Source organism: Trachypithecus francoisi, unplaced genomic scaffold, assembly GCF_009764315.1.
Source record: "Trachypithecus francoisi isolate TF-2019V2 unplaced genomic scaffold, Tfra_2.0 Lachesis_group2, whole genome shotgun sequence".
In the NCBI taxonomy this organism is placed as follows: domain Eukaryota; kingdom Metazoa; phylum Chordata; class Mammalia; order Primates; family Cercopithecidae; genus Trachypithecus; species Trachypithecus francoisi.
Window position 1 is genome coordinate 158,709,497 of NW_022681465.1, and position 24,314 is coordinate 158,733,810.

The 24,314-nt window shown below is 43.5% G+C and overlaps 1 protein-coding gene across 2 annotated transcripts in view; it reads left to right on the top strand.

The window, feature by feature from the left end:
* FSTL4 (follistatin like 4) overlaps positions 1-24,314 on the top strand; it is a 420,406-nt gene that overhangs the window by 17,860 nt on the left and 378,232 nt on the right. For both annotated transcript variants that reach the window (XM_033181231.1, XM_033181230.1), the window contains exon 3: positions 22,900-22,933. In XM_033181231.1, coding sequence (XP_033037122.1) covers positions 22,900-22,933 — 34 coding nt within the window. The remainder of the gene's footprint in view (positions 1-22,899; positions 22,934-24,314) is intronic.

The following is a 24,314-nucleotide window of genomic DNA, read 5'->3' on the forward strand; positions in this document are numbered from 1 at the left end:
AGTGAATGAGTCAGCCATCTTGTACTATTCATTTTGTCATCATATGGGATTTGGACAAGGTGTCTTGAGTTTTGGGACCCCTTGCATAAGAAATCCCAGGAGATAGTCACTGCACTGCCTTTGGCCACTTCTGGCAGAATCCCATCAGTTTCAAATCTTCTTAACTTTCTTCTTCTTGAACCAGGAGAGGCTTCAGAGAGTCCTATGGGCTGTGCGTAGGAACAGGGGGGACCCTGACTCAGTTGCCATCTCCTTCCTAGAATGACTTTGAGGGCCTGCTTGGCTCTGTTTCCTCTGCAGAGACCAGCATCACTGGCAGTCGGCCAGGCCCTTGCCAAAACCATGAACCCGCAGAGTGAAATGTAAAGTCAAACAAATGCAGGATGCTTTGTTTGTGCTTAGCATTTTCAGGGTCAGTAGAAATAGTCTGTGGCTCCGGGGTAGGTGGTTGCCAGCCATCCCCACAGAGGGAAGAAAGGAAGAGAACTTCTCTTTTAAAATGTCATTAAGTAGGTATAAGACCCTTGATGGCTTTCCTTAATGCCAGTCTTAGGACAACTGAACTGAAAGCTTGTTTGAGCTCTGCTATCATTTAAAGCTTGCTCTCTAAATAAAGAGAACAGAATTCTTTTTCCATTTATTTCCCTTTCTGTCCTTGCATTTAAAATGCCCTTGAAAACTTTGGTCTCTGTAGAAAAGACGTCAAGTTTCTGCTGGTTTTGCTGATGCCACATTTTGAGTGTCCATACCAGGTAAGTAGGCTTTCATGTGGGGATGCCGGGTTGTCAAACGGGAGAGGCCTGCCAGGCAGATACTCTAATTGGAGTGGCTCTAAAATACGCCCCACGGTGCCTCCTCTTCCTCCTCTGCTATTTTCTGTTTGGTTGTTACTGCTGTTCTCATATTAGCATTTGAAGAGTGAAGAGCAGGCTTCTGGCCAGGTGCTGTAGCTCATGCCTGTAATCCCAACACTTTGGGAGGCTGAGGCGGTCAGATCACCTGAGGTCAGGAGTCTGAGACCAGCCTGGCCAACATGGCGCAACCCAGTCTCTACCAAAAATTAAAAAAAATTAGCTGGGCATGGTGGCACACACCTGTAATCCCAGCTACTTGGGAGCCTGAGGCAGGAGAATCGCTTGAACTCAGGAGGCAGAGGTTGCAGTGAGCCAAGATTATACCGCTGCACTCCAGCCTGGGCAACAGAGTGAGACTGTCTCAATAAAAACAAAAACAGTAGGCTTCTCTGCTTCATGCTTGAGTGTTCATGCCTGGCAGTATGGCTTAGGATCATATCTTTGTGTCCTGAAGCAGAAATTACCATTTGACTTTCTTGTATCCCTACCTAGAGGGTCTCTGAGCCCTGGACTGGCTTGGCCAATCGGGACATCTGGTTGACTTAAATCTTAGTAATCAACAGACATCCGCTGAGCACCTAGCTGTGTGCCTGGCCTTGTACTAAGGCTGGCTAAGTGGCTGAAGAAAAATGGGATTTGTGATTCCATCCTTGAGGCTTGAGGACCACTGGGGTGGGGATGGGAGGTAGGAGCAATCAGCTGCTTCAGAATGGATTCCAAGTTAGCAGAAGGGATTAAACACCTACATTAGTTAATGATCTTTTCTAGTCTGTATATAATGATTAAATTAAGTTCTCAACTTTAGCCTAAAGAGAAGCGGGCATATTTATTGAGTAATAAGGAAGTACATCTTTATTAGAAAGAAGTACATGTTAATAAAGAAGGAAGTCCATGTGCCTCCCCGATTCCCCATGCCTGGTCCCAGGGCTGGACACCTGTGCTCTCAGTCCAGACATTCCCCACACAGGTGCATGTGGCTGATAGTTGATCTGGTATCACAGGTTTGTCCTGTCCCCTGACTCAGCTGTTCTAAAGTCCTCAAGAATGTGGGTTGGGAGCTGGAGGAAGCCAGAAGTCTCTAGGTGTCACCTGTATAGGATGGACGTAATGCTGAATGCAGCAGCCCTCTGGTGTCCAGAACCTCCACCAGGCCCCTCCTTTACCATCCTTCAACACTCCCTCCCAAAACGTGTCCACCAGAGCCTGCACCGCTCTGGGACCTCTCCCCTGAAGTGGTTCCACCTGATACGGCTGTGTTCTTGTTGGCTCAGTGACACCTAACTTCCTCTCAGAGGACTTGGGCTGGTAGTGTAGAGGATGTGGGTGCCCATTATTACTGTTCGACAAGTTTCAGGGCCAGGGGTGGTGTTGAAAGAGGGTGAAGAAGGGGGCTGTTGAGGTTCTGGACACCTACAGGGCTGCCGCATTCAGCACTGTGTCTATCCTGTGTGGATGACACTTAGAGACTCCCAGCTTCCTCTGTCGTCCTTCATCTTGCTTAGGGTAGTGCAGCATGTGACACTACCACCCCAGTGGTCAAAACTGTCCTACTGGAGGTCTTATTCCTTGCTGGAGAGTTGCACCTTGGTCCACGTATCCATCCTGGTCCAATTGATTGTAGCCAGTTGACTTAGCCCATTTAGTGTTGCTATAAAGGAATAACTGAGTCTGGTAATTTATAAAGAAAATGAGTTTATTTGACTCATGGCTCTGCAGGCTGTACAAGAAGCATGGCCCCAGAATCTGCTTCTGGTGAAGCCTCAGGAAGCTTCCACTCCTGGTAGAAGGTTAAAGGGAATGGGTGTGTGTAGAGATCACATGGTGAAGATAGCAAGCAAGGTGGGAGTGAGAGGTTCCAGGCTCCATTTAAAAGCAAGCTCTCTTGGGAACTAGTAGGGTAGGACTCACTCATTGCTGCAAGGATGGCACTAAGCCACTCCTAAGGGATCCAACTCCATGACTCAGACACCTCCCATTAGGCCTCATCCCCAACAGTGAGGGCCAAATTTTGGCATGAGGTTTGGCGGGGGACAAACATCCAAACCATAGCACCAGTTGTCCAGTAATTCTTAGGAACAAAAACACTTTTATGACCATGCTGACTGGAACGAAATTATCTGTGATTCATTATCCATTCCAGATGAGAATGGTATATGTAATTTAAATCTGAATGTATTCAAAATGACTGTTCTTGTGTTACAAGTAAAGATGATCATGAACTGCACTGTACAAGAAATTCTTGTCTGATATTTCACCTTGGGATTATGAGAAAGAAGAAAAAATAATCACAAACAGCTTTAAGAATGTGGTGAGCGCATAATGAATGGTGAATGCAGCACAGAGCGTGTTTAGTTAGCAGCATAGGCCAAAACGTGGGTGACGTGAGAATTTAGCACAAAAACGCGCTGCGTGGAAGATGGGATTGGGAAGGACCTCTTGGAGGCAGTGGTATTTGGAGAGGAAGACGAAGATCTGGGCAGAGTATTAGAGTATTTAAGGAGGAGAAACCCTCTGAGTCTAGGTGTAGGGTGGAATAGGGCCATATCTGGCAGGAGGGGAAAACTGAAGATACTGGTTAAGGTGAGTATCTGGGACTGTGGACCAGGGGATTCATCAGGGACCTTTTGGTGGCCAGGAGCAGAAACACCTGCTAAGATGCTCATGTACAAAGAAAGGTTGTCATGAGGCCCCAGATCTTCTCCCAAAGCCAATGGCAGAATGCCCTTGTGGGCTCAGGCGTAGAGGCATTGGCAGTCTGTCTTCCAACTCCCTTCTGAGCCACACTGTCTCCTTTCTCCATTTCTCCCTCCTCTACCTGTTCTCTCCAGAGACTGGTCTTTCCAGGGAGCTCGAATATAGCCCTTGCTACAGCTCTGGGCCCCAGACTGTCTCATTTGAGGTCTGTCTGTGTCCTCAGGTTCTCAAGGGGCAGAGCCTTATTGGCTCAGCTTGGGGGAATATCTTCCTAGGTTCATTTGCCTGTGGCCAGGAGGCAGGTCCCAGTAGGTGAGGAGGCCTCCAGGGGCTCTGAGGGGAGGGTGTGGGTGCAGTGCTGGGTGGTTCTTGTGAAGGAGTGGCAGGAGGTTACTGTGGGTGGAGGACAGTTGGCAAGGCTGCAGAGCCAGCCTCAAACCTCTCAACAAGCACACAGAGAAATGTGAGCCAAGTTTGTATAGACATGGAGCATTTTATGGAGTTGCATTTTTGGATCTTCAGAGCAGGGGTTGGCCCTGGGCGGTAAGGCCTGCCTTGTGCTGTTAAATCTTTGCTCCCCTGCTTTGCTTGCCTGCCTTCCTCCCTGTCTTGTTGGCACCCTCTCCATACCCTACCTTACCAACCCGGCCTGTCTGTGGCTGGGCAGCTCAGGAACCCAACTTTTCCATTCCTAGGATGTCCCTGCAGACGGGCTGTAAAATAGGTTTGGCCTCCACAGGCCGACTCGCATTTTGCCAGTTACTTCCCTGGCCCTCCCCTCCATCCTGGTGCCAGTGCCCTTGGCTTCTAGGGTACTATGGTAGGAATGTGTTCCCCAAAAAGCATGTGTTGGAAACTTAATCCCCAGTGCCACAATGTTGGGTGATGGTACCTAATGGGGGTGTTTAGGTCACGAAGGCTCCATGCTCCACCCTCAGGAATGCCGATTATAGAAGGGCTTGCAACTGGAAATTAGATTTCTTGCTTTCGTCTTTGACCTTTCACCATGGGAGTAAGCAGCAAGGAGGCCCTTGCCAAATGCCAGCCCAACAATCTTGGACTTCCCAGACTTCAGAACTGTGAGCCAATAAATTTATGTTCATTATAAAGTAGCCAGTCTCAGGTATTCTGTTATCGCAGCACAAAATGGGCTAAGGCAGCCTGTGTCCACGCCTGACCCATCAAACTCACTAAAGAGGAGCAGGCTTTGGTGCTCAGTTGTGGCCCGGTGACTCCAGAGATACATATCCTGTGGCTGTAGGGAGCTCCTTAGTGCAGCTGCTTTGAGGTTCAGCTGGAATCATTCTTGGGAAGAAAGAGGAGTTACATGGGAGGAGAGTCATGGCTTGACCAGATGCCTCTTCTTAGAAGGTCGACCACCCTGCTAAATCCAACAAGCAAAATAGCAGTTGAGCTGCTGTGGGATAATTTAGCCTCTCATCGTGGAAGACAAGATGCGATAGATGCACTCCCCACCTCACCAGTTCTGAATCTCAGCTTTGCTCCCGGCTAGGTACAAAGTCTTCTTGCATTAAAAATTTGGTTTTTGTTGTGATGTCTCTTTCTGTGTAGCCAAGAGTTAGGGAGGGGTAGGGAACCAGGGACATCTCTAGGGTGAGGAAGAAAGAGGGCAGTGTCCTCTGGAGCTCTGGGCTGGAATTCTGAATGGCTCCTCTTATCCTTCTCTTTTAAGAATAAAGAGGAAGATCGCGCCACTGCACTCTAGCCTGGTGACAGAGCGACAGAGCAAGACTCTGTCTCAAATAAATAAATAAATATATAGGAGATTCCCAATAGGAATTCTCACTCCTAATATGAATTTCTTTTAATTCCATAGCTACTGATAATGATAGAATTAATAAACAGCTTTCATTTTGCCAAAGCACTAAGTGGATTAATTCACTACTTCTCAAAGAGAGTCTATGAGGTACTATTAATTTGTTTATTTTACACAATGTGGAAATTGAGGCTTCTAGATAAGTGAGCTGTTTGAGATCTCCCATATAGTAAGTGGTGGAGCCAAGGTTTGCACCTGGCTTTCTGTCTAGCATGTATTCCTAACCACAGTATTGTGCTCTAATCCCCCAAGGACATATTTTTGAGTCTGGGGAAAGGACATTTGATGACATTGAGCTTTGGAAGGTCAAAGCAGACAACATCACATCAGAGGAGGCATCCCTCCTCCTGGAGGGCAGCAGAGTTTGTGGTGGTCTCCTGGGGCTGGGCTGTGGGGGCCCTCTTGACCTTCTGTGGGGAGAGATGAGTTCTGCCCCTATTCGCCCTCCTCCCCCACAGTTTCTCTTCTTTCACCATCAGGCAGCCACTGAACCTCTGAGAATTAACATATTAACATTCCTTTGGCTATTTCCTTGCACTTCTTCCAGGATTCCAGTGGGCACTTGGCAGCTACTGCCCTCACATGGGACAGTGAGGGCAGTGTCTGTGGGTGTCAGTTCTGGATGGAGGACTAAGCGTATGATGTGTGGTGGTCTCTGTTTCTGCTTTTAAGAATTGGCCTTGGGAAGTTCCTAAGGGTTGACCACAGCAGTCTCTCTTTCAGAAGCAAGGTTCTGGGGCAAGGAGAAGGTAAGATTCCCAGCATTGGCAACCAAGCTGGTTACAGAGCTTTTGGAGGGTCAGGAAACCCAGTGGGAATGTACTGGTGTTTGCTGACTCTTCCACTGGCTGCTGCTGAGGTGAGGCCAGAGGCGAGCTCATGCGCTCCTGCTGAGATGAGGCCAGAGGCGAGCTCATGCGCTCCTGCTGAGGTGAGGCCAGAGGCGAGCTCATGCGCTCCTGCTGAGGTGAGGCCAGAGGCGAGCTCATGTGCTCCTGCTGAGATGAGGCCAGAGGCTCATGTGCTCCTGCTGAGGTGAGGCCAGAGGCAAGCTCATGCGCTCCTGCTGAGGTGAGGCCAGAGGCGAGCTCATGCGTTCCTGCTGAGATGAGGCCAGAGGCGAGCTCATGCGTTCCTGCTGAGGTGAGGCCAGAGGCTCATGTGCTCCTGCTGAGGTGAGGCCAGAGGCAAGCTCATGCGCTCCTGCTGAGGTGAGGCCAGAGGCAAGCTCATGCGTTCCTGCTGAGATGAGGCCAGAGGCGAGCTCATGCGTTCCTGCTGAGGTGAGGCCAGAGGCTCATGTGCTCCTGCTGAGGTGAGGCCAGAGGCAAGCTCATGCGCTCCTGCTGAGGTGAGGCCAGAGGCGAGCTCATGCGCTCCTGCTGAGGTGAGGCCAGAGGCGAGCTCATGCGCTCCTGCTGGAGATGAGGCCAGAGGCGAGCTCATGCGCTCCTGCTGAGGTGAGGCCAGAGGCGAGCTCATGTGCTCCTGCTGGAGATGAGGCCAGAGGCAAGCTCATGTGCTCCTCTGGAGGCGCTGCCATGGAGAGACGGCTTCCTTCTCAGGGTGGGAGTGTCAGGCATCCCCAAGCACACTGGGTACTAAAGATCGGTTGAGCCGTGGTGGCTCCTTCGGAGTATGCCCCTTTCATATAGATGGGTGAGCACCCCTGCTCTATGGGATGGCCATGGCTAGTGAGTGGTCAGAGCTGCCCATGAGTGAGGAGAGGAGAGCATCGCTGTGGGCAGAACAGGGATACCCCAGGCACATACAGGGCCCAGGACACATGAGGTATCTACACCTGCAGAAGACCAAGTGGAAGGCATCCTGGCATTCAAGTGGGTTGAAGCAAGTGAGCCAATGGGCAGCCCCAAAGGCTGAGAGAAAGTCATGGGTGAGCGCCTAGCATGGAAGGAAGAAGAGGTGTGAGGGAGCAGTGTCAACAGGAGTTGGCCATGGCCCATGGGTTGACACTGTACCAACAGATGCCTTTCCCCCATCCTGTGTCTCCCAGCTGTTGCCTACTGACCACAGTAGAACTAGTGGACCTTTCCCCACTCCAGAGTCTCAGAAACAATGATGAGTACTTCTCCCAGGCTGGGTGCCATGCTAATTGCTGGGGGGCACAGCCAGGATGCTGTTTGTGGGTGGAAATTGGCAAGTGGACAGCAGCCACCAGATTGAGTGCTCTTTGCCCTGCTCTCTCAGCTGTCACCACAGTCTCATAGACACTACCTTATCTCATTTTGCAGATGAGGAAACAAGTTCCTGAAGGTTAATGCCATGCATATGGTGACCCAGTGCTGGGGATCTGGGGTGCAGGTGAATCCCTTTGTGGCTCGAGCACTGCAAGCCCAGTCACCCCATTCTCCCTGTCACGGGGAGGTTTCTTGGTCCTGGCTGCTCAAGCCTACTCTTCCCACCTGTGCTTACTGAGTTCTGGATACTGAGCTGGCATCAGTCCTCATGGAAAGCTGGTGTGGGCCTGCCCAAGCCATCCTCTGGCTCCACTAACTCTTGCTGGAAAGAGAAACTGGCACCACTGTTTACAGTAGTTTCTGTGCCTGCGACACCCAGCTGATACCTTCCGTTATGAAGGGACACCCCTCCCCATAGGTGGGAGTAGCAGGGCACCCTCAGTGGAGAACCCTGCCAGCCCGCTGTCACCTGTGGAGGTCTGTCTGAGGCTGCTGGGCACCATGGTGCACAGCACTGGCCAGGCTCACTGGGGCAAGAGTTTGTAAGGTGTTAAGATGCGTGATTAACCTAGTGGTTCCCAAACTTGTCCATACATTAGAACTACTGGGGTGGCTTCAAAAAGTACTGATGCCTGTGTCCCACCCCTGGAGATTGTGATTTAATTGGTTTAGGGTATGGCCTGTACTCTGGATTATTTAAATGTCCCCATTTGAGAACCGCTGTGTTAGCCTATGAGAGAAGCGCAGGCAAAATGCCCACTTCTGCCCTCATTGTCTTTGTCAGCACCTACTCTTCAAGGGAAAGAGCTGATTCAGACTGTAGGGGACAAAGCTTCCCTGTGCCTTTGCCCAGGCACAAGGACCCTCCTGGGAGGTGTGGGTGGCTAAGGCTGGCCTGGTTCCTGACGTGGCACGTGTGGGGCAGGTATTTCTCTACTTGAGGAGTGACATTGCATGCTGTCTGCGTGCTCCCTCATTCCTTTCTCATGACAATCTTATAGGTAGCACCTTTCAATCTCCACTTCAGACGAGGAAACTGAAGCTCATGGTACATCCTACCTAAGGAATGGAAAGAAGACAGGGAATAAAACTGGATTTTCCTTGGGATCCTTGGATGGGCCAGGTCCTAAGTAAACACCAGTCTAGCTCTGCTGACCACTGGGGGCCTTTCTGCCTTTTGACTCTGTTGGAAAAGAAAATTGAAAAACAGTCTTATTGTGCCTTAAAGGCTTTTTAATTAAATATAACTCGTTTAATTTAAACTACTTTAAGTTCCATTTTTAATATAAGTGTTATAGTGGTACAATGAAAGTACCTTCTAATCAAAGTGTGTATGGGGATTTATCTCCCCGTACAAAAAGCCTATGGGAGCCCAAACCAATTATTTATTCAGACAGCAATCAAAAATCACCAGATTCTGAGGAAGGCATGCATGGTGGAGGTTCGTGGGGGTGGGTAGGAGTAGGAAGTTCCTCTCGGGGCTGTGAAGATTGAAGGAGGCGGGTGTGGAGAGGGCTCAGCATGGAGCCTGGCATAGGTAATTGCTTAGCAAATAGAAGCTGCCACTGGGATGCTACTGCCATCCCCAGGACCTCCGCTGCTTCCCCTGCTAGTTCTTACTGCTGGTGCCACAGCTACAAAGTGGAGAGATGACAGTAAAGAGAGAGGCTCACCAAGTGGGCAGGAGGGATTGAACAGTCCTGAGCAGACAAATGTGCTCAGATTGGGTATTGGAGTAGAGACCTACTCCAGTACCAACCCCCAGGAGGGACCCGGCCTGACCGCCTGATCTAAAAAAGCAAAGCCTTTCCCCTCTGGCAGTCTATCCCCCTTCCTTGTTTCGTTTTGCACCATGGCACTTCTTAGCATGAAATATTCTCTGTATTTCCTTTGTTTGTTTGTTTGTTGCCTGTCTCTTCCAGTGAGATCCTAAGCTTCATAAGGACTGGGGCTGGGGCTGTCTTGGCACTGCTACATCTCCAGGACAGTAAATATCTATTGAATGAGTGAGCACATGAACAGACAAAGGGATGATGAAATGAATTGCTCAGGAGGCCCATCAAGAGCTCTGCTGAGAGCCCTGGGTGATGGGGCTGAGGGTCTTGGGGAGGGTCAAGGAGGTGGGAATTGCAAGCTAGGACCTGGTGGGAAGGTATCCACAAAGCTGAGCCCACAGAGGCTGTGAGTGATGGGAGTGGAACTGAAGAGGGGAAAGAGGAGATGCTCAGGAGGACAGGGGGAACACTGGCTAGCAGGAAGTTCCAAGGGGAGGGGACCTATTGCTGTGTCAGATGACAATTTCTGGTGGGAAGTCTTGGATTAAGGGGTCTTCAGGTGTCCCTTTGGAGAAGAGGGTATGTCTGACCTTAAGCATTGGCCACTTTGGGTATTTTCAGCTTATCCCGATCCGACACCACTTGCACCCAGTCCTGCCCCCAGCCGGCCTTTCCCAGCTTGCTCACCTTCTCAGAGGTTCCAGCCCGATCTATCACCACTGGCCCCACCATGACTCTGGCACATTTTGCATCTTCATGTCAGACCGTTTGTATCTGTGACTCCCTAACTCTATGTTCAAAACAAAGAATGGAAAATAGGCTGAGACATGAGGACTGTACTGGAGGGCACACTTTCTTCCTTTTTTGTCTTTTAGTTTTCGAGGCACAGGTTATTCTAAACGTCATCTTGGGCTTGCAGTTGGCAGAAAGAGAACAAGCAGCAGATTGGAATATCATGTTAAACAGGTGGATATTAAGTTGTATCATTTATTGGATGGTTCGTGGAGGGTAGCATAAATAATTTAAACATGAACTCCTGCCCCCTTTCCTCCCAAGAGCCACTTGTCCTTGCTGTCCTCTCTCCTCCCCCAGACACCCACAAGACTGTCATGATTTTCTTATGGATCATGGACTCCTGGAATAAAGTCAGTGCAGGAAAGAAGCTTGTTCGATCGGACAGCTGGTGGACATGAAGCATCTCAGAATGAGGAACGCATCACAGGCTGTCCTTGTGTTTCTGTAGAAACTTTACCTACAAAAGGAAAAGTAGAGAATGTCAGGCTTCAGTGGCAGTTGGTGTGTTCCATGAGCGAATTGGGAAATTGCACTCACCTCCGTGTTCTTACCCGGAGATCTTGGGATAATCTGATTTCATTCTAGCGATAGAATGTGTTTAGGGCCTATGCCATGCCAGGCCCTGTGCTGCAGTAAAAGATGAAAGAGACATGGACCCTGGGGCAGATGGACACCCCTCTTGTGGTTACAGTCTGGTAACGACCATTGCTTTTGTGGTTAAGTAGTTCTGCAGATAATGCCTGTGTTAGGTCGAGCCCTGCTAGTGTCAGTGGAAATAACAATGACATATTAATGAGGTCATTCCTCAGGGTGCTGAGTTACAGCCCCATGCTGCTAACTGTTATGATGGTCTTGGACATGGTGATTACTCATTCTGAGAGATGTGGATTACTTTCCAAATCAAAAAGTTAATTAGTTTTTAATTTGTTGGGTTGTCTGAGAGATACAATGAGAAAATTCCCCTCTTGCCTTCTTGGTCCCTTAATCTGGCTGTGTGCAAGCGATTGTGTTTAACAAGGAGCAGTGATCAATCAGTTATTGACATTTATTTCATCAAATGTAACTGAGTGTTTACTCATATTGTCATTTTGGTGGATTTGCTATCAAAGACCATCTTAAATTCAGGGCTAACGTTTCTTTTTAAGTTGTAAATGAATAACCTTTAGCATAAAGCTTTAAATGATATCTAGAATTTAAATTCTCATATGGTATTTCCAAATCATCTTAATTTCTGAAGATGGGCACATAACCCTTTGCTTTCTTTTTTGTCTAGTGTCTGGTAACCACCATTAATTCCGTTTCTTTTTAGAGTATCACAGCTTTCTCCTTCACTGACCACCCTCTGCTTCCCGTCAGAAAGCCCTGGACAGAACTCTCTGTGGGACACTGCCCATGTTTCTGAGATATCGCCTCAATTGTCCTGGCTGGGCTGTCGGGTCTGCCCGTTTTACAGATGGGCAAACTGGAGTGGGAAGTATCCGGTGGCTTCCTCAGGACTGCAGCTGGTGGAGCAGCTGCTGAAAAGAATCAGGTGATTCAGACCTACTGGAGGCTTTGCCCTCAGGGGCATAATAAAGTTGATATTCTCAGGTCTCCCCACAAGAAGCTATTGATGGGTTTATCATGGTGATTCTTTTTTAAATTAGTAAAGTAAAAGAGTACCTAAACAGTAAAGACATTTCCTTGGTATTTTTAAAAAGTCATCTGACATGATCTCTTCCTTTTGTCTTCATAAACCTCCCTTTAAACTCTCTGGCTTAGTTATTTTAGACTTCCCAGCCCCGTGTACACTGGTTTCCTTACATTGATCCATTTATTGTCATTTATTGTAAGATAGGCAATAGAGGGGACACAGAGCTTGCTTGCTGTGCCATCTGTGTTTCAGCCCCAAAGTGGGAAAACTTGCACTGTTTTATTTGTTTGTTTCGAGACAGGGTCTCATGTTATCACCCAGGTTGGAGCGCAGTGGCTCAATCACAGCTCACTGCAGCCTTTACCTCCCTGGGCTCCGGTGATCCTCCCACCTCAGCCTCACAAGTATCTGGGACTAAAGGTAGGCACCACCATGCCCAGCTAACTTTCATTTTTTTTTGTAGAGATAGGGTTTCACCATGTTGCCCAGGCTGGTCTTGAACGCCTGGGCTCAAAGGAGACTTGCACTTTCTTTGCCTATATGGCCATGCCCAGCCCTCTCCCCTTCAGACTTGGTCTCCTGGGAAGACGAGAAAGGCAAGCTCAACCTCTGCTGATTGGGCAACTCGTAGGCAGGGCTGACTGAAAGGTGCAGGGACCCCTGGCCTTTATCAGACTCCCTCAGCTATCTAAGCCCCTAAAGGTTTAGCGTTGGTCGCTGTGCCTCCCCCATCTTTGACTGGCCTTTGAGGCAGTAAGCCCATCCACCAGAGCTACACACACCTCTCATTAACCCCAGAGCCAGCTGACGCTGTTCTCTGTGGTGCAGGAGGGGAACTCTGACCCCTCGATTAAGTGGCATTTCTCAAGAGCCAGCACCCCTTTGGTGTTTTTCTTGAGCACTTGCAGCAGGCTCTGCATAACTGGAGGAAGCAGGGGGTGTTTAGACCCTCCCCTAGAAAATCCTGTTCTTTGCTGGATTATTCAGCTTGGCTTTCAAACTAGCCCCGGATTTAGGGTTAATTCCCTAACTTTCTCTGGCTTTGAAGACCCAGACATGGTGTGCTGAGAAATATAACAACTCAATAGTTTTCCTTCTGCCTTTAACTGAGCCATATAAATGAGATAAAGTGTGCACAACTCTTACTGTGTGCACAGTAAGTGGGAGCCAGCAGTGGAATATGTGCTACATAAGGCGCCACTTTATTTAGCTGTATTTTGTCAGTCCAAGTGAAGATTTTAATTGCAGAATAGTGTCTTGCTAGCAAAAATGAACCTGCTTAGAGTCAAGTTTTAAAAATTCAAGTGAATAAGTGAAAAACTGTAACAAAGGTTGTTAAAGAAACACTTACTTTAAGAGCATCTCAGATATGAAAAACTTAGAACTTAGACGTCAGAATTTTAGTAGCGATGAGTCCCATGGCAAAGCTTCCATCTCATCTGTACTAATTGGTTCATACATTGAACATGTGGGCTTCCTTTTGTGTGTCCTCAGGAAGTTGGGCCCGAGGAACTCTGAAGCCAGGGGTTTCCTCAGCCCCTCTGCTGCTGGATGGAGGTGCTGCCAGTCAGGGGCCCATCTTCAGGGCACTGGCACAGGGACCTCCTCAGGCTGGGCCCCTTGTACAGCAGACTCCTTTCTGCTTTGTCTACAAAGATCTGGCCATGTTGAACTCTACTCCATTTACTGTTTCATTTCATTCTCTTCTCAGTGTGGATGCTTTTGATCCCTCACTTTCCTAACCCATATAGCCAATATTTTTCCAGTGAATCCCATAATATTGTGGGTGACAGACTAAGGCTTACTCCTTAACCAAGGACCTCTGAGAGCATGGATGCAGAAGCGGGACTATGGTCTGGGGCAGGACTTCACCATTCTTTTCTAGAGCCCCACCCCCTGTGCCCAAGACAGACATGGGATGGATCTAGGAGTAGAATTTGAGAGGGCTCATTTATACTATTTCAGCAACTTTCAAACTGTTTTTTGGTAGCTGAGAATCTGTAATCGGCTTTTGGATTATGAAAAATATTGCTCAGCACTCATATTGATTCAAAAATAAAGATTGTGTAGTTTAACTGCGTGGTAAAATACAGCTTTATAGAATGGTAATTTTTTATTTAAGTTCTTCTACATTATAGCAAGAGATAATGGATTCAGGAAGGGCACAGTGAGGAATAAAGCTGTTGTATTGTATTGGTTAAATGACATTTTAAATGATTTGGCTGTCAAACTCGTAGAAAGGTTATGAACAGTGAATGAAAAATCTAAAATTAATTCCCTGCTTCAAGAAAGTGTGATTTATACTATAACAAAATTAGATTTTTAGTTAAAGAAATTTAGTCATTAAGTAATGCCCATGCGCTAAGTCTCATTTATAACCATCTGGTTTGAAGCTTCTGCAGAAAATAATTTCTTCCTTAGACAATGCATCTAGGGCCTTGGTGTCATTGTGCCAATGAATTTCATTCCTTACATTTCTGCTACAGCTTTTCAGGGGTTGCTTTTTTAAGGACTGGAAAGATGGATTCTTATTTAGCCTCAATAATTGAGGAAGCCATTGAGCTCATTTACCTCCCAAAAATAATCTGATCATCTCCCTCTGTTAGCTCATTTCATGAATGGTAATGTTGATGATGATGGTGGCACATGTTGGAGGACTGCCTATGTGCAGGACACCATGCTAAGCATGGGACAAGCTTATTATTATTTCATTTGATCATCACAATTACTCTATGAGGAATGTACTATTTCTGCCTTTACAGATGAACAAACAGAGACTTAGGAAATGTTAAATAATTCAACAAAGGTGACAGAGGCACAGCTGGCAGGAACAAGCGAGGATCTAGCCCGAATCCATCTGACTTCAGAGCCCCCACTCTTAATCCTTGTCATGTTTTTCATGAATGTGTGTTGAGTATTTCCTTGGAGGAAGTATAGTGGTAGGACCTCAGAAGTTTGAGTCTAGTCCTGATGTGACCACTTCTCACGTGATATTCAGCAAGTTGCAGTCTTTCCCTCAGTACATCTTTCTTCATCTGTAAATTAGGAAGTGGGGTTTGTTCCCTCTATTTAACAAACTTCTGATTACTCTTGGGTAATTTGTCTTATTTTAAAAATTTTTACTGGAGCATATCAAATATATAGTAAAGGCACATATCCAAAGTGTGGCATTTGGTTAATATTTTGTAAGTGAGCACATCTATGTGACCACCACCAAGATGATAATATAGAACACTTCCAGCATCCCGGAAACCACTCTGTGTCCCCCGATCGTTATTCTCCCAAAGGTGACTGCTCATTTATCATCAGAGATTGGTTTTGCTTGTTTCTGAGATTTATAAAAATAAAATCTTATAAACTGTACTCTTTGTTCCTGCCTTCTTTCCCTCAGTGCCGTGACAGTGAGATTCAGCTACATTATCACATATTGCAGAGTTTTTTCTTTTGCATTGCAGTGAAGTTTTTCTTTGTATGGATATGCCACAGTTTATCCATTCTACCATTGGTGCACATTTGCATTACATAACATGATGCATTCAGCATTCTTATACATGCATTTTGGTGCTCACATGAATGTACTTCTGTTGGACATTTACTTAGGAGTTAAATTGTTGGGTCAGGAACATAGATGTCACATAGTTATTTTAACATAATTTAATTACGGGGAATTGGTTAAACAGATATTAAAGGATTAAGAAGGTGGAAAAGGAAACACGGCAATAGTTAAGAGCAGTACCTGCCGGAAGGAACACCTTTATCACTACCGTCTCCAGGGGAGGAGCCTCGCCATACTGGGACTCAGACCAGTGAGCAAAGTTTTGCTGGTGCTGGTTCCTCTGAGAGTATAAAAATTATACTTCCTTCATATCCTTGTAAACATTTAGTATTATCAGTTTTTTTAAATGTCATCTATAAGCCACATGTAATTGTGGTTTATAACAGTATCCCACTGTGGTTTCAACTTGTGGAGTGCCTATTCAAATCTTTTACTCATTCTTCAATTAGGTTATTTGTACTTTTCTTATTGATTTGCGAAAGTATTTTATATATTCTCAATAAGTCATTTGTAAGATATATGGATTGCAAGTATATTTCCTTAATGGCTTCCCTTTTCATTTTCTTGATCCTATCTTTTAATAAATAGAAGTCTTAATTTTAATAAAGTCTGAGATATTCTTTTGGTATTGCTTTTCACATCCTCTTTAAGAAATTTTCATCTGTGTAAAAGTCATGAAGATACTCTTGATATTTTATAGAGATTTAGCTGCTTTACTTTTCGCATATAGATCTATAATCCATCAGGAAATGATTTTTATGTATGTTCTAAGATACGTTCTACATTTTTTCCATGAGGTTGCCATGATGTGTTTAAACTTGCTCAAGTCTCAGCATACGGTCAATTTTTATAAATCTTGAATTGACCCTTGAAATGAAGTGCTATTTGGTACAGTGTTTGATGTATATCGATTAGGTCGAGTTTTAAAATTATAGTGTTCAACTCTTCTATGTCCTTACTGATGCTTTTATCCTCCACTTGCTCTATCAGTGAAAGACAGAGATTTTTAAAATTTTCCAGCCATTATTGTGGGTTAAAAAAATACTCCTCTTAGTTCTTTGAGTTTTGGCTTTGTATATGTTTAGACTATGCTACTAGGTATGTGCAAGTTTAGAATTGCTGTATATTCCTGTTAAGTTGTTCCTTTTCTAATTATGAACCATCCCTTTTTATCACTAATAATGATTCTTGCCTACTTTATGTATGGCCATGTTTTCTTGGTTGAAGTTAATATGGTTTATCGTTTAAATCTTTACATTCAGCCTTTTTGTAATGCTCTGTTGCCCAGGTTGGAGTACAGTGGCGCGATCTGGGCTCACTGCAAGCTCTGCCTCCGGGGTTCACGCCATTCTCCTGCCTCGGCCTCCCAAGTAGCTGGGACTACAGGCACCCGCCACCATGCCTGGCTAATTTTTTGTATTTTTAGTAGAGATAGGGTTTCACCGTGTTAGCTAGGATGGTCTCCATCTCCGGACCTTGTGATCCACCTGCCTCGGCCCCCCAAAGTGCTGGGATTACAGGCGTGAGCCACGGTGCCCGGCCCAATCCTTGTGTTTTAGTGGGATTATTTAGCCCATTTATAGCTAAATAGGTTTAAATATCAACCTGTGTTTTCTCTGTTCTATATTCCTTTTTCTCCTGCCTTTCTTGTCTTCTTTTGGATGAGACAGTTTTGATTATTTCATTCCTTTGGTGTCATAGCACTAATTTTGCCATTTTTTTGGACAGTACTAGGGCATTATAACACTTTAATCTCATTTGACCTCCTGACCTTTTTAAAAAATCATATTACTACGTATTTTAGTTCTACAAATATTTTTATCTTACAGTGCATTATTGTTGTGTTAAGTAGCCCAAATGTATTTTTAATTTGTTTATTTTTACACTTTTCAGTGCTCCTTATTTCTTCTTACATAGCCATACATTCATCTGAATAATTTTTTGCCCTTTTTTTGCCTTAAGAGTTCCCTGTAACGTATTGTTCTTAGTGTTAATTTGTTGGCAATGTATTCTTTCAGGTTTTTTTTGGTCTAAATATAACTGTATTTTACCTTCATTTATTTTACCTTATAAATACCCATATTTTCGTTGGATTCTATGTTTTTTTCAAATTTTAAAGATGATGGGCACTATGCTTATTGCCTGGGTGAACTTTACACCAAACCCCCAAGACATGCAGTTTTCCTGTATAACAAATGTGCACATGTACCCCTGAACCTCAAATACAAGTTAAAAAAATTAAAAACGAAAGATGGCATTCCATTGTCTTCTGGTTCCATTATTTTCTCCTGAAAAATCAGCTATCACACTTAGTATTGCTCCTTTGTAGGCAATGTTCTCCCCATCTCTACCACCCACCCTTTGGCTGTTTTAAAGATTTTCTGTTTGTCTTTGAATATTCAACTGTTTTACTGAGTACTTAGGTATGGTTGTGTTTGTATTTATCTTGCTTGGGGCATGTGGAGATTCCCAAATTTCTGTCTGGATGTCTTTCATTAATTTTGGAAAAGTATCAACCAGCATCTCTTTAAGTATTCTGCCCAATTTCCTCTGTCCTTTCACTCTGAAAATTTAATTACATGCTTGTTAGAACTCTTTACCATGTTACAGTGTCTCATATTGTTTTCTGTATTTTTCATTCTTTATCTTTTTTCCTTTCAGATCTTTTGTTTGGTTATTTTTTACTGATCTAGCTTCCATCTTACTATTCCTTTCTTCAGTTGTATTTAATCTGTTGTTAAATCCATCTATTGAATTTTTCAGTTATTTAATTTTCAGTTATGAAATTTTTGTTTGATTACTTTTGTTTATTTTTATTTCAATAGGTTTTTGGAGAGCAGGTGGTGTTTGATTACAGTTTTTTAGTGGTGATTTCTGAGACTTTGGTGCTGCATCACCTGAGCAGTGTACACTGTACCCAATATATGGTCTTTTAATTGATTCCAGTTTTTTAGTGGTGATTTCTGAGACTTTGCTGCTGCATCACCTGAGCAGTGTACACTGTACCCAATATATGGTCTTTTAATTGATTCCAGTTTTATAATGAAGTTCAGCATCTTTTCTCCTGTTTTCCTAAACATATTAGCCATAGTTATTCTAAAGCTTGTGCCTAAGAATTCTAAGATCTGGATAACACGTGGCTGTTTCTGTGGTCTGTTTTCTTGGATTTTAGCCATTTGATCCCATTTCCTGCTATGCCTGGTAATTTTAGATTGGACGTTGGAGATTGTATATGAAAAATTGTAAAGTCTGTGAATCACTTTATTGTTTTCCACAGAGGATTTATTTTTCTTTGTTAGAGCCCTGGAATATCATCTTCATCTACTCAAGAATAGGAATAATTTGAGAATATATGGTCTTAGCAGTAAGTCTGCTGCATTTGCCAGGGCCATTATTTCTTGGAAAGCCTAATTTTTGTCTCTCTAGTGCCATGTACTTTCAAAATCTATATTTAGGTTTTATTATTATTATTATTACTTTTTGCTTGTTTGAGGCTACTTTTTAACTTGTTTCTCAACCTTTTGCCCTTTATATGTGTAGCTCAGGCATAATCATATAACCAAGGGGAAGCTGAAAATGTTGAGCTCAGGTCTTTCTGGTTTCCTTTTCCAGGGTTTCTGACCCTCCATTTCTGGCTTCCTTGGTAGCCTTGCACTCTGGTTTTTATTTCCCATCTCAGAGCGACTTCTCTAGGTTCTAGAATGTTACATTCTGTTTGGCTTCTATGCAAAGCAGCAAATGTCGCAAAGGGGAAGTGTGGCCGTCAATATGGGGCACATCTCAATGGACTTTTCTCTCATAACTTTCCTTTAAATTCTGGCTGCTTTTGTTGCTGTTGGAAGCCTTCAAAAACTTTTTTTAAATTCCATTTTTATATAGTTGTTGATAGCAGAAGAATTAGTCTGATACAAGCTACTTTTTTATGGCACAAAGAAGAAGTCTATCATAAAATTTTCACAATGTCCCTAGGAATTCACTATCATGACTATTTTTAAAGTTGGAATGCTATGTGCATAGGCATTCGAATCAGATTTTGGGATTTAAATCTTAGCTGCCCACTGACCAAAATGTGAGACCTTGGACAAGTTTAACCTCTCCTCCCCTTTCAGTCAGTCTCTGAGAAATGAAGTGGAAGAACTAGGAGGCTGAGGCAGGAGAATCGCTTGAACCTGGGAGGCAGAGGTTGCAGTGAGTCGAGATCGTGCCACTGCACTCCAGCTGGAGCCACAGTGTGAGACTCTGCCTCAAAAATTAAAAAATGTTAAAATAAATCAGATAATCCTATTTTTATTTAAATTATGTCAGAGTATAATAAAAGGAAAACTTCCAAATTCATTACATAAAATTGGTTTTGTTTTAATTTCCTTTATTTTTTATTTTTTGGAGACAGAGTCGTGCTCTGTCACCCAGGCTGGAGTGCAGTGGCATGATCTCGGCTCACTGCAAGCTCCAACTCCCAGGTTCACGCCATTCTCCTGCCTCAGCCTCCTGAGTAGCTGGGACTACAGGTGCCCGCCACCATGCCTGGCTAATTTTTTGTATTTTTAGTAGAAACGGGGTTTCATCGTGTTAGCCAGGATGGTCTCGATCTCCTGACCTCGTGATCCGCCCGCCTGGCCTCCCAAAGTGCTGGGATTACAAGTGAGAGCCACCGCGCCCGCCAATTTCTAAATCTGATAAGAAAAATATGAGATTGGTAGACCAATCTCATTTATGAATATCAATACAAAAAATTATAGACCAATAAATGTAAAACATATGTACAATAATAAACGGAATCCAGCAGCATCTTTTAAAAAGTATATTATGACTAAGAATAACTTGTTTCAGAAGCACAGGGGTAGTGGAATATTATGAGATCTACTGTGTAAGTCAGCCTATTAATAGAACTAAGGAGAAAAATCATATGATTATCTCCTTAAATGTCAGAGAAAAGTACTTGATAAAATCCAACACATTTATTTTATTTTATTTTTTATTCAACAAATATGTATTGAGCATCTGTTCTGCTATAGCACTGATGATGCAAGAGTGAAAAAGATACTGGCGCCATCCCAACCCACATTCCACTAGAGGGAAACAGTCAATAAACAAATGAGTAAAGGAACAAGCTGTTTTTCAGCTAGCACATATATTTATTTTTAAAACTCAATAAAATGTATATTGGCAAACTAGCTAGAAGAAATAAGAGAACATTTATGATAACAAAAGACATACAAAAAAGAAATATTCAAAATATGCACAAGGAAAACTACAAAATACTCTTGAAAGAAGCAGAAGTAGACTCAAACAATTATTAAAATCCCATGTTATTAGGTAAGAACATGCAATATTATATAGATGTCAGCTTTCCCTAAATTAATTTGTAAATTTTATGCTAAAAGCCATCATGTCACTTAATGGGGAAATGCTAAAGGTTTTCTTCTGAAAGTAAAAGCCAAGACAAGGGTACCCAGTATGACCACAATGCCTAACATGGGTTGAGAATTGGGTAAAGCCCTAAGATAAGAGAAAACAACTGGAAGTATAGGAGTTGGAAAGAAGAGATAATTACTATTTGCAAATTACATAAATATTCAAATGGAAACCCCAAAAGAATCAGTGGAAAAACTATTTACAAACCATAAAATTTAACCAAGAAGCTGGTTATAAAATAAATATAAAAATTATTTTTAAATTGCCATCAAATATGCAAGCAAAAACTAGCTAGAAGAAATAATAAGAGAACATTTATGATAACAAAAGACATACAAAAAAGAAATATTCAAAATATGCGCAAGAATAACTATAAAATACTCTCAAAAGAAGCAAAAGTAGACTCAAACAATTATTAAAATCCCATGTTATTAGATAAGAACATGCAATATTATATAGATGTCAGCTTTCCCTAAATTAATTTATAAATTTTATGTAACCACAACAAAAATTTTGTAGTTTTTTTCTGGAGCTGATTATGAATTATCTCCTGTTCCATGAATACTAGTTGTTTCAAGAAACAGAGATGCCAGGCTTTGGAGTAGGTTACTGAGGAAGTTTGGGAGGAGCTGGGTTTGCTTTGTGCAAAATATGCCCTGTGGCTTATGTTTCCTGCATTACACCTGTCATCTCTGTGTCCCCACCTCTGAACCCTTACCTGATGAGTACTCCTTCAGGAACCAGAGTTTGGTTTGTGTGATGGGCTGTTGGCATGTGACATGGATCTTCCACTGGTCCCCAATGGGACTTTTTGCTCAGTAGAAAGGTAGCAGTCAGGGAATGTAATTTGGGTAGGACAACCTTCCCAGTGCCCTCTTAGTTTCATCTCTAATATTGCCTCCCCATTCTGACCACAAGAGGATGCTAGACAAGAATGCTAAGGTGTGAAAGACAATGCTATTGCCTTAAAAAGCACTGTTGCTGAATTACCTTCCTGGCTGCGGTGTTGAGGCAGTAGTCATAGTTTGGTGTTTTCTCTTCTCTTCTTTAGTTGCTAGTATGGACTTTCAGCTTATTTTTAACCTTAGGCTTTTTATCCAAAACATGTCATTTGTGATGAGTTGGAGATACTTTTTATTAGTTATGAAGCTGCAATATGCATTTCTAGTCTTTTCCCCTACTACTTCTCACCAAGACTTTTCCTTCTTCTAGAGCTACCCTGAATTTTCCTACCACCCAACATTTTCCTATGCCATTCACTCTTCCTGGTCCACTCTCCCTCCTCCATTTCTGTCTGAAACCCTGCCTATTCTTCAGTGCTATTTTCAAAGGTTCTTTTAAAAACACTTTTCCTTATGTTTCCAACTGGAATGTGAAATACTGCTATTTACAAGACAAATCACCGTTTGATTTATCAGTGATTTGCATTTGTTATGTAGCCCCCTAATCAACTGTGAATATCAATGCAGGTACTCTGTTTTACCTGGGTAACTTCTGGAGCACTTTGCTTATTGCCCTGCACATAGTAGGCATCAATAAAGATGGGATTGAATTAGGAAAACCCAAGGGCTTAATTTAGTTCAGTGGCACGGACTGGCTATCCAAATTGTTCATAGGATCTCACCCTTTGGAAACCATAAATTGTGTTTAATCCATCATCAGGTGATGTCAGTGACATACCCAGGAGCAGTGGTGGTCTTCACCATAGCACCACGAAGAAGAACCTGCTGCTAGCCAGATAATTTTAGCCCCTGTCTGCTTGTGTTTTCTTCAGTGCCTAAAAGCACCTACAGTTCAGGCAGAGGTTGGGTCATCAACCTGGAAGAGTCTTCCTTAACACTTGGTACCAGCCCAGATTGCAAATAAGGAAGACCCCGAGAATTAGCTGTGCTCGTTGAAAACTTTGTGATTAACAGTTTGTTTGTTTGTTTGTTTGTTTTTTGCCTAAGCCCTCAAAGCAACAAGTTGTTTACATTTATAGATGTACGTGTTGAGAGTTCAGTAAACCCAACATTACTCAGTGTCATGTTCTTAGTAGATTGTTCAGCTTTTCATAAATATGACTAACAAGAGAGGAGATATTTGCAAGTATCTGTATATATGAATTATTCTTCAAAAAACACAGTCTTTCTTTTCTTGCAGGAGCCCAGAAGCTTTGAAGTCACAAGAAGAGAAGGTAGGAAAAACGCACTCATACCCATTTTCTTTTCAGCGTTGACATTTTTGAAGTAGTTTGCTGAAACTAAGATGAACTTCAGACTGTGGGCAGCTCATTCTTTGAAATTTTCCTGTGGCCTTTTCTGGGTGCTGACTACTTGGCATTTGTCTGTAGGGACTCGATGGACTGAAGGCCAGGTTTGCTTGTGAAAACTGTGACTTCTACCTACAAGTACCAGAGGAGGGGGTACTTGAAGAACTGGCTCATCCACAATCATGTTTTTGGTTTCTTAAGAGAAACCACATTTTTGCGTGAAGCTTGGAATAATTATTAGTTTTACCGACAAAACAACACAAACAACACAAAAAAGTTGCTGATGGTTTGTGGTATTTCAGTATCTAGGAAGAGATACCACTGTGAAAAATATTTCTGAATAGATTTCTTACGGCTTCAGTTAAGCTGAAATAGAAATAACTAATTAATTTTCCTTTTGAAAACAATTCCATGATGTTCTGTTTCCCCTGCCAGAGTTCTTGTAGCACATTTGTTTTATGGTCTCTGAGGTAAACATATATGGGTGATAATTTCAGAAATCTTTTAGTGGAAATGGAAGTTTGCCTTATTCATTTTCAGTAATACCTAGTCTCTAATAAGGGATGTCTTTTGTATGATTTGTGGAATCATTGGCAATCATCTTTTTATTACATGGATGGAATGATGAGATCAGAAATGAAAGTAAGTTCCTGGTCTAGAATATGGCTTTGATTTTAACCTTCACCACATCCTTCTCCGGAGTACTGTCTCCAAAAAGGGAGACAATCTAAAAGAAGTTAGCAAATTCTATATTGACTCCTAAATCTAACATTGCTTTGCCTCCTGATTAGTTCTTGTGTTGTGCAACACAGCAAAAGACATGGCTATGTTATCAACATGTGTTGCTAGAGCTTGGTAATACAAACTTTTCACACTATCTATTGTGGCCAGTGGGTGGTTTGCTGCTGTCCATGGTGCTGGATCCCTAGGGTCCTAGGATCTGGATAATCTGACTCTAAGATGAACTTTCTGGCTTGCATTCCTATTTGCCATTATCTTTGGTTTCAGACTGGATGTCCTCTGAACTGTAGGGCAATTTGTAAAGCAAACTGCGTTGTTTGGATACCAAAACCAAATGGATGAAGGTGGATGGGGCTGGGAAGGATATTTCTTATGGAAAGTAGTGTTCACAGTGGGTACCGTGACCGTGTAAGTTGGAGAGAAATAGCTGGAAGGAGAGGAGAGTTTGACATGAACTTTGGCTTTGAATAATATCTCTTTATGCCAGTATCCCGACTGTGAATGTTTGGAATTGATTTGCATTATAAAATCACATATAAACTTAACCTTTTTGGAATCTTACTGT